Raw genomic sequence first — 16308 nt, 5'->3', positions numbered from 1 at the left:
GTATTATTGTTTTTATAAATCTTTCCCAATATCACCTGTTGCTTAAACAAATAAGAACTAATGAGGCTTGGACATGTATGTACCCGTTCCCGATGTACACACCTCCTCCCACAGTCGGTGGTAGTGACCGTGCAGGAAAATAGAGGGTTTACCTCTTCTCTCTGCCTCTATTCCACTGTGTATAACCCATTCACGCCACATTGAGCAGCATATATAATTAATATTGATCACAGTAACACAAAGTGAATACTGCGTCACCTCCCACACATCCATATGGTTCATACACAAACAGGTTATTCACCTGCTGGTTTGTGGGTGATGATTGTGATGTAAAGAAAACCTGAGTGGAATTAATTTGTCTTCCCCGAGGGGTGTAAACAGTATTTCAATACGCAAATTGATCCGTGGGTTAGTGCTCACTCTGCGATAATGAGAATGAACTCACCATAGTGACTTATTTGCAAACTTAACCTGTGTATCACACACACACTCGTGCTGTTATTTCTTTAAGTGGGTGTGCTTGGATGGTTGTGTTATTGTGTGTGTGCACAGGCTTGCCCCTTTCATGATTACAGTAGTTTCCATAATGGAATAGTGCACTCTCTCAGCTATGGAAGAATATCTGTTTTTCATTTGAAAGACCTTCATCCTGCTACAGCCGTGTGGGAAGCATCCCCAGTATCATTAGTTACATTCTGCACTGCCTTCACTGTGGAGAGAGAGTCTGTGTGCATCTGTGCAACACTGTTCTCTGTGCTGAAAATGGTTTCTGCTCTTGTCTCACAGATAAAATCGAAGAGGCACAGAAAGAGCTTAAAGACCCCAAAGGCTCACAGAAAGGTAAGAGATCTTTTAACCAGACTTGGAATGAAAAGTAAATACTTGTTTTTTCTTTCATTTGAATGGACGTTTTCTTATTTGACAACTGATAGTTTAAAAGGAATAACATGATTGATCCCTCTGGATTTTCACTAAAAGCAGCACAAAACAAATGTAAATCACTAGTCTGGAATGTGAAGGTTTTTTTTATTAGTGGTGCAGAAATAGGTTTTTACATGGTGTTTTTATCATTGCAGTGTTGCCTTATCAGAATTTTCTTTATGAACTATCATTGATTTATTATGTCCTATAAGGAAATGCTATATTTACATGCACATGGAGTTAATAATATTTGGTTACTAGTTGTTATAATAGCAGATCCAGTTGCTGTGTAGCATCTGGATTTTGGCAGCAGCCATCACGCTTAATGTTTCTGCTTCAGTAAAACTATTTGTAATATAAAAGTTTTATTTGGCTTTAACGTTCCTGAGTGAATATTTTACAACAGCAGGGTTTTAGGTCAGTGCTGGCACAAACTTTGTTTTTAATATCTTTGACCCTGAATGTGCTCTTGTGTTTTAGCAGTGACCTGTGATAATTATAATTTTAAATTCACATTTCACATTCTGCAACTGCAACATTCTGAAATTTGATATTTATGTTTGCATATAAAGAACATTGTGCATCGCAGTAACACAACAGTAATGTCACTATTACTCATATGAAGAACATTTTCCTTTGTTAAGTGGGTTGTTATGTAACTAGATTCAAATAGAAAACCCTGTTTGGTTGAGCCGAAGCAGCTTCGTGTTCTTTGTTTAAGCTGAGCTTACCTCATCACTGCAACATAGTCCTTTTAAAAAACACCCAGCTTATTTGCAGGGCATGCAAGCTTTGATTGAATCATCTACTGTAATTGAGATTGGATAGAGACGTTAAATAGAAAGAACACAAATAAGAATATCTCAATCCCCCTCTCACAGTACAGCAGGTACCGATGTCCTGAAGCCTGCCAGTCAAAGGATAATCCCTTTTGAAAATAGCCTTTAGAAATAAGTTAGTTCTGTCAATAGCTCTTTCTATGGGGAGTGAAATAATATAAAGCTTCAGTACTGTTTGACAGAATTTGCTGATTGGATGATTTTATTTTTAACTGGTTGAATTTTATTTTTAACCGCAGATGGCCAAAACAGATTTTTCTAACCATAAAAGTTACAGCTAAAGACAGACAGTGACAAATGTTGTTTGTTTATGAAGTACTTTTTACGATGGAAAAGCTGCGGTGAAGTCATGGAATCTCTTTTGCAGACTTGTCCTAGTAGTGGGAAGGAAGAACTAATTCTTTTCCCATGTCTTTCAGCAGCAGTTGTTACAAATGTGTTTCTTCATACGGTGTCTTTTAGGTTGAGTTATTTAAAAAAAGAATCACAGGGTTTTGCTCTGAGAACATTTTACATTGGTTGTGTGCTGCTTTAAATGCTCATTGGTTGCATGTTTGTGTGGAGAATGGATTAACTTCTGCAAAGCCAAGCGTTCCTCAATCTAATTATGCTAGAGGCCGTGAAGGAACCCTGACCTCATCTTGGGAAATACCTACACGGCCAGGAAACTGTGACAGGGCACTGCTAATCTTATGCAACATGTCCTTAAAAACACTTGCCTGAATCACTACGGCCAACATGAGGAATTATGGGACACCATGGTATGGGTGCGCCCTTTTAAAAACAGTTCTGCTTTAATATTGGAATGCACCGTCTTAGATTTGTTTGTTACATTTTCTGATCAGCCAAGCCTACATACGTTGAGGAGCTGAAAAGAAAGAAAAGGAAAAATTATTGTTTACTTATGTAAAGAAGCGTGGGCCCCTGTGGTATTAGTCATACAGCAAATAAATGAAAGTAAGGGTGATGTGTCTAAATTATAGAATATATCCCATCCAGTTTCAACAAAAGAAGTTATTGATAAAAAACAACGAAGATTCAGAGTTACTGCATTCAAGCGTTTCAGAAATTTAACGTGGAAGGTAATGCACTTTAACGACACTTAAATAGCTGTTGTGTTATATAACAGCCATTAATGTTATATATCAATTATGTAAGTTTATTATGTAATTAAACTGTTAAAATTAGATATGTGTTGTGTGTGTTCATCAGCATTAAATTGCTGGTTTTGAATGATTGTATGGCTCTTTAACAAAGCAATTCAAACAAGAATATTAATTTTGATTCAGTCTGAAAGCCTTCAGCAAACCCTAATGGTCAATGAATTAATACATTTAATTAAATAATATTTCACAATAGTGAGGAGTAAAATAAAGGTACTCTAATTAGGAGGTACTATTTAATAATAAAAATAATTAAAACAGTACTTGTTTGCTTTTTCTTCTCCAAAAGAAATGCCATGTCCTCATTTTATCCCTAAACCAAATACATACATGCTAAAATTATCTGCACTCTAATTTTTAATTTAGTTTCGTAAACCAATAAGCAAATTCCAACAATCCAGCACAGGAAATACAATTTATTTTCTCAAAAGGGACTTTTGAGCTTACTCTGCCCATATGGTGTGTGAGTGTTGGGAAAAGATGGTGTTATTGTACCAACTCTGCTTTTCCCTCCGTCTCTCTCTCTCTCTACAGGGATATCTGAAAGCAGTCGAAGAAATGCAGATAACATAAAAGGCCTGAAGAGGAAAAAGGTTGTTGCAGAGAACCGGCTAGAGAAAATTCCCAAATCTCCAGTGAAGAAGCCCCTACAGTTGAAAACATCTGAAACTGTACTCCACGGACCACCATCCAAGGGAACTACACCATCTTGCTGCTCCTCCTCCAACAGTCCTTCTCACAATCCTTCAACGTCACCCAGTGGGAAAACAGACCCACAGTATGCCCAACCAGTTGCAGCATCCCCTCACAAGGGGTCGTCCTCCACTGACGCTGAAAGGCTGAAACAGGAAGAAACGTCTTCAAGGCCACCATCACTTGAACCCACTGACGGTGAGGAGGGCTCTTTGATTACTGCCAAAGTGTCTCAGCCCAAGGACAGTAAGAGCCAAGAGCCCAGCTTTGAGGGAGATCCTTACCACAGCAGTGCTCCACTTGATGTTCTACTTAAGGCCATGGAGCCTGACTTTAGTACACTGGCCGAGAGGAAAAACTGCTTGCACGTCATTGGAAAACCAGCTTCTGCCCTAAATGCTCAATCTAGTGGTGAACTAACAACAATGCCAGCTGTAAATGTTGGTCTTCAGACCCAACCTTGCAATATGCAGACTTATTATATTGACAAACAAGGCAACTTTATTGGCATTGCATCCCCACTACATGGAAATGGGCAGACATCTACACAGGTTACTCCCATGCAGTCTTCTCCGCTTGCTACACCGCATTTTATGCCTGTTGCTTCAAATCCAGAAAAGCCAAGCTTGCACATGAGCTTTAATACTGGACCATCCACTATAACTCATGCACCTGTCCCTTCAGGGTCCAACACTTTGCCACAAAGCCAACCACCAGTTGTTCACACATGCCAGTCCCTCTCAGCAAGTGTTCCCAGCACCATTCAGGTCCCAGTCACACCCGGCAGCAACCAAGTTCAGATGACCACCGTAATGAACTTTGGCACTGAACAGGTTTACAAGGACCAAAAGCCTAAGAAACCAGGAAAGTACGTTTGTGAATACTGCAGCCGGGCATGTGCAAAACCCAGTGTGCTGCTCAAACACATCAGGTCTCACACAGGAGAAAGACCATACCCCTGTGTTACTTGTGGCTTTTCATTCAAAACCAAGAGCAACTTGTACAAGCACAAGAAATCACATGCTCATGCTATAAAACTGGGTCTGATTGCACGCTCTGAATCTGGAGGTGGATCGCTATCTCAAGAATCTGACAAGGCCCTCGGTACACATTCAGAGGCGGAGGAGAGCGGGGACAGCGATGAGGAAGGTAGCACTGCAGACTTGGACCCTGACTCATCACAGAGCAGTGTGGCAGCTTTGTCTGAAAATAGTTTACACAGTGCAGGTACAACCCAAGCAAGCCATGGGGAAGTTGACTCATCAGCTGTATTTGAGTCAATTAAACCAGCCCCTGGTCAGAGGGCTCATGAACCCAAAGTGACAGCAGCACTTCCAAAAGTTGTCGTATATCCAGTTAATGTCTCTCCGCTGAGGGCAGATAGCCCGAGAGTTACAGGTGCAGCCCCCGAGCAAGCTGCTGCACAACGGCAACGAGAGTTCCAGACTGCCAATATGAGATCAAGCATTACAGTCCTGTCATCTCTGAAAGAGGTGGACGGTACAAATCCCTCACTAGATGCTGTGAGTGAGGATGAGGACCAACAGTGTAAGTCTCCACTGTTGGGTGGACACGCTCAGCTTCAGAGGCAACAAGCAACAGACTTTTCTCAACAGCAACAGGTGAAGTGTCTACTTAGTCCCCGGAGTTTGGGAAGTACAGATTCTGGCTACTTCTCACGTTCGGAGAGTGCTGACCAGGCCATGAGTCCACCCAGTCCATTTGTTAAGATAACTCCACCAGTGGACATTGACATTGCCAAGAATATACCCAACATCCCTCCTGTGGTTGCCACAGTAATGCATGTAGCAGCTGAGCAGAAGCCACGGGCCACAGAAGGACAGATGCGTCCACCGTTAGAAGCCAAAGCACTGTCTCTGGAAGAACGAATTTCAAAGTTGATATCTGATAATGAGGCAGTAGTTGACAACAAGCAGCTGGACAGTGTAAAGCCAAGGAGGACATCTCTCTCGAGGAGAGGGAGCATAGATTCCCCTAAATCATACATATTTAAAGACTCTTTTCAGTTTGATCTTAAACCAATGGGAAGAAGGTCAAGTTCCAGCTCAGACATCCCTAAATCCCCGTTCACTCCCACAGATAAATCGAAGCCAGTATTTCTTCTCTCTGTACCTTCTCAGTATCCGTCAATGGATTGTTTGCCAATAACAAGAAGTAACTCTATGCCTACTACACCAGGACACTCTGCTCTTCCCCTTAATGTTGCCCCCCTCCCCCACCCTCTGCGAATTTGTCAGTCATTTGATGACAAAATTAGTTCGCTGAATGATGATGTTTTTTCGTCAGCCCCATCAACCCCAAATCCAGCAATACATTCTCGTACCTTAGTCAGACAGGCAGCAGTGGAAGATTTTTCCACAAGTGAGGGGCAAGGCCTCCCTACTGTACGCTCCATGGATGAGGGCTATCATGGTCCAAGCAGTTCCGCAGAACTGATGCAAAGAAGCAGATCTTTTGAGCATCATCAGGACAGAAACAGAAAGCCTCAGCAGAATAAAGGCACAATGTATGAGTGTGAAACTTGTCGTAACCGGTACAGAAAGTTAGAAAATTTTGAAACTCACAAGAAGTTCTATTGCTCGGAGCTTCATGGTCCAAAAAACAAGCCAATTGCTGTTAAAGAAACAGATCAAGATGTTTTTCATATTAACATACTGCAGCCTGTAGTCCCTAGATCAACCACTGGTCCAGTGATACTTGATCAACAGACATCATTTAGGAAGAGAAGGAAAATGAAAAGTGTTGGCGATGAGGATGATCAGTCTCCTACTGATACCATTCCACCTTGTTCAGTTAGTTTCGAGCTACCAACAGCTCTGGCAAATCAGACTTTTTCTCAGCATAATGTAATAGTAGATATACAGCCCAAAAACAACCAGTCAAAGCTACCTCAGATTCAACTCGTAGCAAGAGGTATTAATACTTCAGATTCCAGACTCTCGCCAATACGAGAGACCCAGATCAGCACCTCTAGTAAAGGAGACCTGCAAAGGCAAGGCAGTGGTACTTCAGTCATTAGACACACCAATTCTCTCAGCAGACCCAATTCATTTGAGACAGAATCTATTGACAGGGCCTCTCCTGTAGATAGTATGGAGAAGGATCCCGTGAACAAGCTCAAAACAGATGCAATAACAAATGTCTCAGCTGACAGCTACCATGAAAAATTATCTCAACCCAAGAGTGCTGACTATGGAAAACAAAGGAAGGAACAATGCACTGATGCCACAGTAGCAGCAGTTTGTGAAAACTCAACTCCTGTCCATCAGTCTCGTCTGGTTCGTCAAAATAACATCCAAGTTCCTGAGATTCTGGTCACAGAGGAGCCCGACAGAGAGCATGAAACACAAACTAATGAGCCAGCAGATAAGCCTGCAGATCAGTTCAGTTGGCCTCAGAGAAGTGAGAGTTTGTCAAAGTTACCAGCAGAGAAACTTCCACCAAAAAAGAAAAGAATTCGTCTTGCTCAAATGGACCACTCCTCCGGTGAATCCAGTTTTGAGTCCAGCCTCTCACGAAGCCTCAGCAGGGACAGTAGTCTTTCTCGTTGTTCCAGCATCTCAGCCTCTTTTGACAGAGATGAGCCATCTAGGTCAGAAAGTCCTTCTCGAGGGGAGTGTGTCAGCAAAATTCCAGATCCTCAAGGTTTGCCAACAGCTTTCAACACCCTTGGTGTGCCTGGAATGATGAGGCGTGCCGCATCTGAACAGATCACTTGTACCCAACCTTCTATTGAGATTTCATGTGACTACCGTAGCAAGTCCTTTGACTGTGGTAATGTATCTCCCAGCAGATCTCTGTCACCTATTGGGCAGCCAAAAAGTGGACAGATTTCCCAAGTTTCCCAGGTCCCGCTTATTGAAAGGAGGCGTGGGCCATTAGTTCGCCAGATGTCTCTAAAGATAGGCCCAGAGAGTCAGCAACCTGTTCGGAAAGTCATACCTCTTGACAAACCTCCCATTACAAATGTTAGCTCTTTAACTCAGAATAGATCCCAGCAGATTCACATTGCCAACAGGCGCGCCTTGGCTCAGCCTTTCATCCTGCACACTGAGGAATCCCCCGTGCAAAAGAATGAGCAAATGGTGCAAAGCATTCATTTGGGTAGCCCGACTCAGCAGCCTCAAGTCCACGGCCTTCCACACCCTTGGCATCAAACATCAAGGGTTCAAATATGCCAAAAGCTACAACAACCACTGAGCCAGATCTTAGTTTGTCGTGAAAATGTCCAAAACAAACCAGCTGACTCTGCAGAAAAGAAATGTTTTGTGCCCAAATACCAACTGCAGTGTCCCGCTCTGAGAGCAAGCCAAACATTTTCATTTTCCAGCACACAGGGAACTCAGATAGCCATGCCAGTTTTAACAATACCTATTGCCAATCCAATTCTGAACATTTCAAAATCATCAGATGTACTCCAAAATGTATATGTTGCTCAACCCAATCAACAGGCCTCTGAGATTAAGACACAGACTGTTGTTCTGTCAGGTGAACAGCAAAGGGACCAGTTTGATCAGACCCAAGCAGGTGCTGTACCATTGCCACAGATCCTCATAACTCATGAGCACATGCACCCTGCTTCCTCTGTGTCCAATAAAAATAGTCTCTCATCCACTCACAGTGTAGATAGCGATACCCATACTGTACTAACTGCAAAGAAGGATAGGCCCCAAACTCAAACAGGTAGCACTCATAACCATGCTGGAGAACGAGCACCTTCACTTGGGTCTTTACATTGCACACAGAAACTGGCATCAGTAACTCTGTGCCCGCAGCAGGAACCCACTGCCTCAAGTAAGCGAATGCTGTCACCTGCCAACAGCTTGGACATCTACATGGAAAAGCACCAAAAACGGGCTAAGGATGAGCATGGTGTGGCCTGTCTAACTGATGGCAGGTCAGTCAATTATCTTAATTCCAAGATGTCAGAGGTTACCCGACAGCGGAAGCTAACACTTGTTAGGCAGGTTTGCACAACTGAACCGGTAGACAGTCCCATCGAAACTGAGGCCCCACCGCTGCCACAGGTTAAAACAGATGGGGAGAAGGACTCAGAGGCTACTGATGATGTTAAGCCTATGTCACCTGACAGTACTGGGCTGGAAAAGGATACAAGCATTGTTATTCATGAGGAGGCAGGCCCTGCCTTGAATACTACACCTGGTAGCCACAGCACCTCCATACCAGCTAATAACACTCTAAAGCCTCAAGAGAAAACTGAGGAACAGAGATGGACTCCTGCCAAATCTCCTATTAGGCCCTCCAGTTTCCATGGTGGTCAGATGAAACTGACTACATCTGTGTCTGTAGTTAACACAAAAGATAGTCATCGCCTGTCTTTCCCCAGCCTGAAGACTGCCACCACTTTCACATGGTGTTTCCTGATGAAGAGGAAACCTCTGCATGTACCACAGACTGACCTGAAGACTTCAGCATACGCTGTCTGGACAGTAAGCCCCAACAACCACAACCCACTTGGGCTGCCCACCAAAGTGGTCATGTCTCTGTTCGACTCCAAGCAGAGCTCCAAGAAAATACACTACACGTCGGCCATAAGAACTAGCGGGAAATCTGATATCTTGTCTTATTCAGGCAAGCTGAAAGACGTCATGCCCAGGGTAAGAATACATTTTCTGCAAAGTTTGTAAAATGTTTGTTTTTCTTATATTGCTGCCCTGTTTCTTTAAATCAGATCAATAATTATGTCGATTACTTTTTGCAGGTGCCCATAACCCAGAAGTCTACATCAGTTGAAACCAGAAGTAAAGTGCAACCAGAAACTCAGGCCAGCAGCGAGTCAGACAAAGACATGGCATCTAAAACAGAACCAAGACGGGTCAAAATATTTGATGGCGGGTATGATTCAAAACAATTAAAATATATATTCATCATTTTACATGCTATTACAATTTTTGCATGATTTTTTATCTTATGTGTCCCTCATGGTTTGATTATAACCCCACAGATACAAATCTAATGAGGAGTATGTTTACGTACGTGGACGTGGGCGCGGTAAATACATCTGTGAGGAATGTGGGATCCGCTGCAAGAAGCCCAGCATGCTGCGCAAACACATCCGCACCCACTCTGATGTCCGGCCATACCACTGTGTCCACTGCAACTTCTCCTTTAAGACAAAAGGTTAGAAATCAGTAGTTGATCAGTGTTCAAAGCCACAAATCTAAAGCCACTACTCCTCTTGCACATGTACATATGTTCTGATGTGATAGAGATGCTTTTATCAATCAACCCCGATCCTATGAACCAAGAAATTTGAACTTCTTGATTAATCTTCTTCACAAAAATCAATTATACAAAATCAATTAAATACATAAAAACATCCTAGATATAGTACATATAGTGAAGAAAGGTTTTGCTGTAGAATATTTCAAAATTAAATGTTTTTTTAAAACAATTGCCTTAATATACTGCACTGTATGTCTTTCTAAATTACTAGATATACACATACTGTACACCATGATGAATATAGTACCACACATTTAAATAAAATTGTATACTAATATTACATCTGAACAATATGTTTGACCAGTTAACATTTGAGAAAATATGTTTTTAATGAATAGCCTTGAACTGCTACAGTTCACTTCTTCCTTTTAGTAGCTATGAAATTAAAAGATTTTGTTTCACCATCTCTTAAACCAAGACAGTATGATTCACCATTCTTTATCGAACTTGCCTACCCACGCCACACTGAAGAACAGTACTTGGTGTCAGAGCAACCCACGTTCATTTAAAAATGTCTTTATCAGTTACTCACCCTTTACATACAGCTTGCCCAAAGACCGCATTCTCTTACATAAACTCCTTCTGTGCTATTGTTCAAGCTCTACCCACCCATAAGACCTTACTGCCTCTCTTCTTGCAGGAAATCTGACCAAGCACATGAAATCCAAGGCCCACAGTAAGAAATGCATGGAGATGGGGGTTCCTGAGGGTCTCATTGAGGATCAGGATGCAGAGGACTCAGGTATGGAGCTTCACTGCACAGCTTTAGCCTAGAGGGAAATACAGAAGGATCATTGTGTGCCATAACTTATAAATGATCAATTTATATGTCGATTCAGGGGTTTATTAACATAATTAACAGTATATTGTTACGAATGTAATAGTGACTTAATACAGATAGGTCTTTTGCTTTTGTTTCAAACAACAGGATTGCCCTTCTTTAAATAGTTCTCCTGTTAATGGCGTGAGATATAAAACATGGATTGTCCCTGCTTGTGCTCTGTTGCTATGTCGATCAATAGCTTTGCCATGGTCTAATTAGAAATTCTAAATGCAGCTTCTTCCTCTGTTAACTCAAAGCGCATGTGGGCGGCATGCACAGCGTTTAGAAAGAGGAAATTGCTGCGTCTAATTTTAGAAAAAAAAAAAAAAAAAGAGAGAGAGAAGCTGCCTGAAAGCATTCTATGGTCCCAGTCTCTAAGAGCATATTTGTTTTTCCTTCTTTGCCTGTGATGGAGCTCAGGGGCGTATGGTGGTCTAGGGTGTGAAACTATGCAGCAGCAGCACAAAACATCACTGAACTGCATTCAGTGGATTTTCTCACTGTGCAATAATGGAAGATCTTTAATGAATGAAAGTGGTTCAATACTACGGAAGGGGCCTATCTCGTTTCTTACCAGCATTGATGACTCATATGTTCCACTTCCAAGAATAGACTTCCCTTTTAAATATTCTCTCATCTACAGGAGACCGCAGTCAGGTAGGCAGTGCTGACCGTCAAGATTCAGATGGTGATGACTCCGATGGGCCTGATGATGAGGAGAATGATGACAACGAGGAGGAAGAGGATGACAGCCAGGCAGAGTCTGGCCTGTCTACAAACCCTTCTGTCTCCGCCAGCCCGCAGCATATCCCTTCTAAAGAGGCAGAAGTCCCTCCTAGCGCCCTCCTAGCCCAGATGTCAATCAGCTCAGTGTCCTTACCTCTCTCCCAGCCTCCAGCTACTGAATCTCACACGTCAGACTCAGAATCTGTCCCCATGATGAGCCCTGTGTCCCTGAGCAAGCAGATATCCATCTCTGGGTCCTGCTACAGCCCAATGCCCCTTCCTTACTCTCCTCCACCTGTTGCCACCACGTCAGACTCCTACACCTCAGATACAGAGTCAGTGCACATGATGAGCCCAGTGTCACCATGCAGGCAGATGTCCATCGACTACCCTGACTTTGATGTGCCCCCTAGTCCCCCAGTGCCAGGCAAGGGCTCCAAGATAGGCCAGGTGAGACCCATGTATTCTCATTGTGTGTCTCTCCACCCCTCCATGCCTGCCTCCTTTCTGTCCTGTCCCCACCCTTATTTTGAATCCTGCATGCGAGGCACTTCCACAAAGCTCCTGTGAATGCTCTGAAATAAAAAAAAAGGTGAATAGTGTTAATAATTTTTGATTAGACTCGGTGGATTGACCCAAATACAATTTCATTTTAAGCTCTTGACATGTGCTAGGAATGTGCCACAATAAGGTCAATAAACAAGACTGAATATTAAATTTTTCCTCTCTTTTCACAGGACACCTCCTCTGCCCCTCCTGTTGTGGTGACCAGTGAATCAGGCATACCAGTGGACCGGAGCACTCAGACTTCCTCCTATGCTTCTCAAGGTCCCATGCACTTTCCTCCACAGGGTCTATCCCAAACACTAGGAACAGAGACCCAGACCCACCTCTTCAGTCACCTGCCCCTGCACTCCCAGCAGCCTTCTCGCTCCTCGTACAGCATGGTCCCAGTTGGGGGGATCCAGCTGGTGCCCGCTGGCTTGGCAGCTTACTCCACCTTTGTACCAATCCAGGCTGGCCCCGTCCAGCTCACCATCCCAGCAGTGAGTGTCATTCACAGAAACACAAGCCCATTACCAGCTCCCAACACCCCACCCCAACCAGAGGGCTTGCAAACCCAGCCACTTGTGGTCCAGGAACCAATCAGCAGTGTTGTGCCCTGCTTCCCCCTAGGGCAGGTCACTGGCCTGCAGGCTCAAACAATACAGCCAGTAGGTCTGGAGACACTGAACCTCATGGGGCTGACCAACACAGGCCTGGCATCCACCCAGCTGCTGAACCAGCAAGGGCTCACCCTCAATGCTACCCTTGGGCTGCAGGTTTTAGCTGCCAACCCCACCTCCCAAAGCAGCACCGGCCCCCAGACACATGTCCCAGGTCTGCAGATATTAAACATCGCCCTGCCTGCCATCATCCCTTCTCTCAGCCCTCTCTCCACCCTTAGTCCTCTCCCTGGGTCCTCAGAGAGGCAGGGCAGCCCTGAAGCTCCTGGAGCACAGCCATCTCAAAGTGAACATGGGCTCGGTTCTTTACGGAGCTGCACGTCAGCTTCACCGCCTGCCCCCTCGAAGGTCAGCAGCTCCCCGGATGTGACCTCAGGCAGCAGGTCTAGCCCGGGAGGTAGCAGCGGGGGAGATCTCACACAGACTGTTGAGAGGGAAGAAAGGGATAAATCCCCACAGCAGCATCGATCACCAGCTACTGAAAGCCGAGCAGACAGTGCTAAGGAGTCATCAGTTGAGGGAGCTAGTGATCCCACGCCTCCAAGACCGCTGCCAGTGACCAGCTGGCAGAAGGTAATTGATGACTATAATGAGGTATCCAGTGATGATGAAGACAGACTGGTCATTGCCACCTGAAACCCCCAAGTGGAAAGCTCTTCTTGTTCTCTTTTTGTAATTCTTGTCACTTTGTAAGACTGAAAACACTTTTCAGGGGTTTGTTTCTTTGCAAATCACCTTTCAAAGCACAGACGCTGACATTCATATTGTATGTGCAATCATATGATAATTATAATGACGACCAATCATTTTGTTTTTACTTTTTTGTCAGCTCCAGACAATTTCTTTTTTTGTACATGTTGTATAGACAATTGTGCCTTTATGGAGTTTCTTGTTTAGGAACCTGTACATAATTCCTTATAAATTGAGTAGTTGCTTGTGTTTATTTCAAAAAATAGAAGTAAAGAGAGGCCTAACAATGGACGATATCAGTTTTATTTTGGAGGATTTGTCATTCGTAAATTTATGGAATTATAAATGTTGTACTGGTATATGTACATTTCTATGGATTATGGGGCAATGTTTCTGTGTACAGATGTTGTGTTCAACTATTTATTATAATCCATCTAGTGCCCATTATGATTCATAAGTCCATAGGTATGTGCATTATGGTAGCTTTACATTGCTGTATCAATATTCTTAACTGTATCAGTAAAAATTTGTTTACAAATATTAAAGTGGTTTCACTGTATTTTGTCAGTTAAACACTAGAAACATATCATCACTACATATTTTAAAGGTGGACTGGACATTGATTTCAGATAAGTGTTCATACACACTCTTAGGTTGAATCATAGACGATCAGTTGGTCAATACACCTATTTAAGCTGTGTTGTTGTGGGTGTTATAAACGTGGGACTGTGGTGTGAAATCGATTTTGGTATGTCCCTGTGAAATGTATTCTTATTATCTACTTTGATTATACGTCAAATTTAATATTGTAGGAAACACAATTTCTATACCAAAACATAAGAGAATCGTTTCTATCTGCAACAATGAATCGACTGAAAGAAAATTAATTAGGAACAATTTTTATATCTGATCAGGCAAAGATTCACTGGTTTGTCTCTCAAATGTGAACATTTTCTGATTTTCTTTATCTTTTGAAACAGAATATAATTGATGCTAGCTGGACCAAACAATTAATGAATAATTAAGAAAATACTTGGTAAATTAATCAGTAACATATTCAAATAATTGTTAGTTGCAGCTCTAACTAGAGCTAAAAAATAAATACATACAAATTAATTTGGGTTTTCGCTCAATCAATGGCTAGTATTTCCAGGATCTTATAATTTGGGTAATATTTGTGTGCATCTTTTTAATAGATCGGTTACTTTCCAGCTAATCAGAGATATTTATAATCAATATTTGATCATCTACAGCAACTGCACAAGATCATTACTCCCTGGCAGAGCTGCAGAGCCCAAATAGAGCTTCTTTCATGATAGTGAATTATGTTTCTTAAAATAAATAGCCAGTTATGTGATCGTCTCAATTGGCTCAAGACTTTGGCTCCTTTACTCCCACTATGATTATATTAAATAGGTCTGCTTCAGCAGTGTTGTTCTGCTTTTTTTACAGAACAACAGAGGAAGAAACTGCAATAACACCATTTTTTTTAATGTTGGCAAAATAATATAGAAGAAATTCATGCAGTAAAACAACTCGACCTCCTTCAACGTCCCACTTACTGTACAACAAAGATCATTTAGATTCCTCAGGAAACAACCTCTTGATCTTCTCATCAGCACAATGACACCACTTCATTAAAACTGAGTGTTCCTTGTGTGATCAGTTATTATACTTGTTTTATTTCACACCCACTGTACAAGAAGAGTCATCCAAACATAGCAATCTGTCCCTCAATGAGGGGAAACATCTCTCTCATCACAAGAGGCTGTACAGTGATAACCTCCTTGTTCCACCACATTCACACATTCAGAAGGTGACTCATCCATCTATAGTACAGACCCCATGGCTCTACCCACTCCTCCTGCAGGGCTGACTGAAACCTGTAGGGGGGAACCTATAGCAAAGCAAACAGAGACCCCTAGAGGTCGTTATCTGCTGGTGCATCTGCTAGATCGACAACTCGAGCAGAGTCAGAACAAATCTCTAACATCCCAGCAGCCGTGTGGTTAAACTGGCCAAACTTGAGTGTCCACATTTTAACCAGAACATTAGAAATCTGCCTCTAATGCTTCTCTGCTGGGTTGTTTCTGTCCTCACCTCCTTCCCTTTAGCACAAGCTGTCCTCCTGGACAGTGGAAACTCGTAGCACCAGTTTCCGGAGCTACAGCATGTCAGAATACTCTACCTGAGATTTTTCCACTTTGAGCACGCAAGCAAGGTCGTTTTCCACAGCAACATGTGATTTAGGGAAATGAAGTTTCCACAGTTTACTACAACTGGTGGTGGAGGGAAACCATTAGATTAACAGCCACTCCGGAGCTTGTTTGGACTTTGGGTAATCATTCATTCATTAATAAAAACACAGCAGTTGTGAATACGGACAACATGACCTTATAATCATTGAAAAACCAAACGGGCTATAAATATTGATCTTTATATGTACACAGCTGTATTTCAAACATTGATGATATATTAATAAGACTGACAAAATGTTTAAACTCCAGCAAGAATCCTACTTAAAGGGACCATAGATGTAAAGGTTTGCACTGGTTATGTGATGTTGTAGTGTCCCAGTAAAGTTTTAGTCCTATAATAATAAAAGTTGTAATTAAGATTTACAAAGTGTCTTTCGCTATCGTAGATTAGTACACATTCGACGTACATATTGAAGTATGGCGAGAATAACAGAAGACAGCGCCTTGTGACACATTTTTCATCACGTAAGGAAATCTAGAGAAAGCTTTTTTTAATAAAACTTCGGGCAAACTCTCTAAATAGTTATATTTTTACTACAACGTATTACTATCATGGCACTATCACTGTAGTGCACACACACAGAGTCTAATATGGTCTTAGGTTTTAGTCCTATTACTGATATTGTTTATTTATTTATGGCTTTTAAATGTTTGTTGTATTTCTCGACTACCACCTTCCTGATCTCATTAAGGATCATAAAT

The 16308-nt window shown here is 42.3% G+C and overlaps 1 protein-coding gene across 1 annotated transcript; it reads left to right on the top strand.

The window, feature by feature from the left end:
• Window positions 1-786: 786 nt before the first annotated feature.
• On the top strand, window positions 787-13894 carry hivep1 (HIVEP zinc finger 1; the record flags this gene model as incomplete). The annotated part of the gene is given in 7 exon segments (XM_035681067.1): window positions 787-840; window positions 3458-9255; window positions 9360-9493; window positions 9603-9778; window positions 10524-10625; window positions 11350-11882; window positions 12170-13894. Coding segments are annotated over 7 exon segments (7922 nt in total), but the record flags the coding sequence as incomplete, so codon positions are not given.
• Window positions 13895-16308: the final 2414 nt, after the last annotated feature.

Source organism: Morone saxatilis, unplaced genomic scaffold (assembly GCF_004916995.1).
Source record: "Morone saxatilis isolate NCDOM2014 unplaced genomic scaffold, NCSU_SB_2.0 Contig9, whole genome shotgun sequence".
NCBI classification, from domain to species: Eukaryota; Metazoa; Chordata; class Actinopteri; family Moronidae; genus Morone; species Morone saxatilis.
The sequence above is the reverse complement of the archived record's forward strand: the minus strand, read 5'-3'. Positions and strand labels throughout refer to the sequence as shown.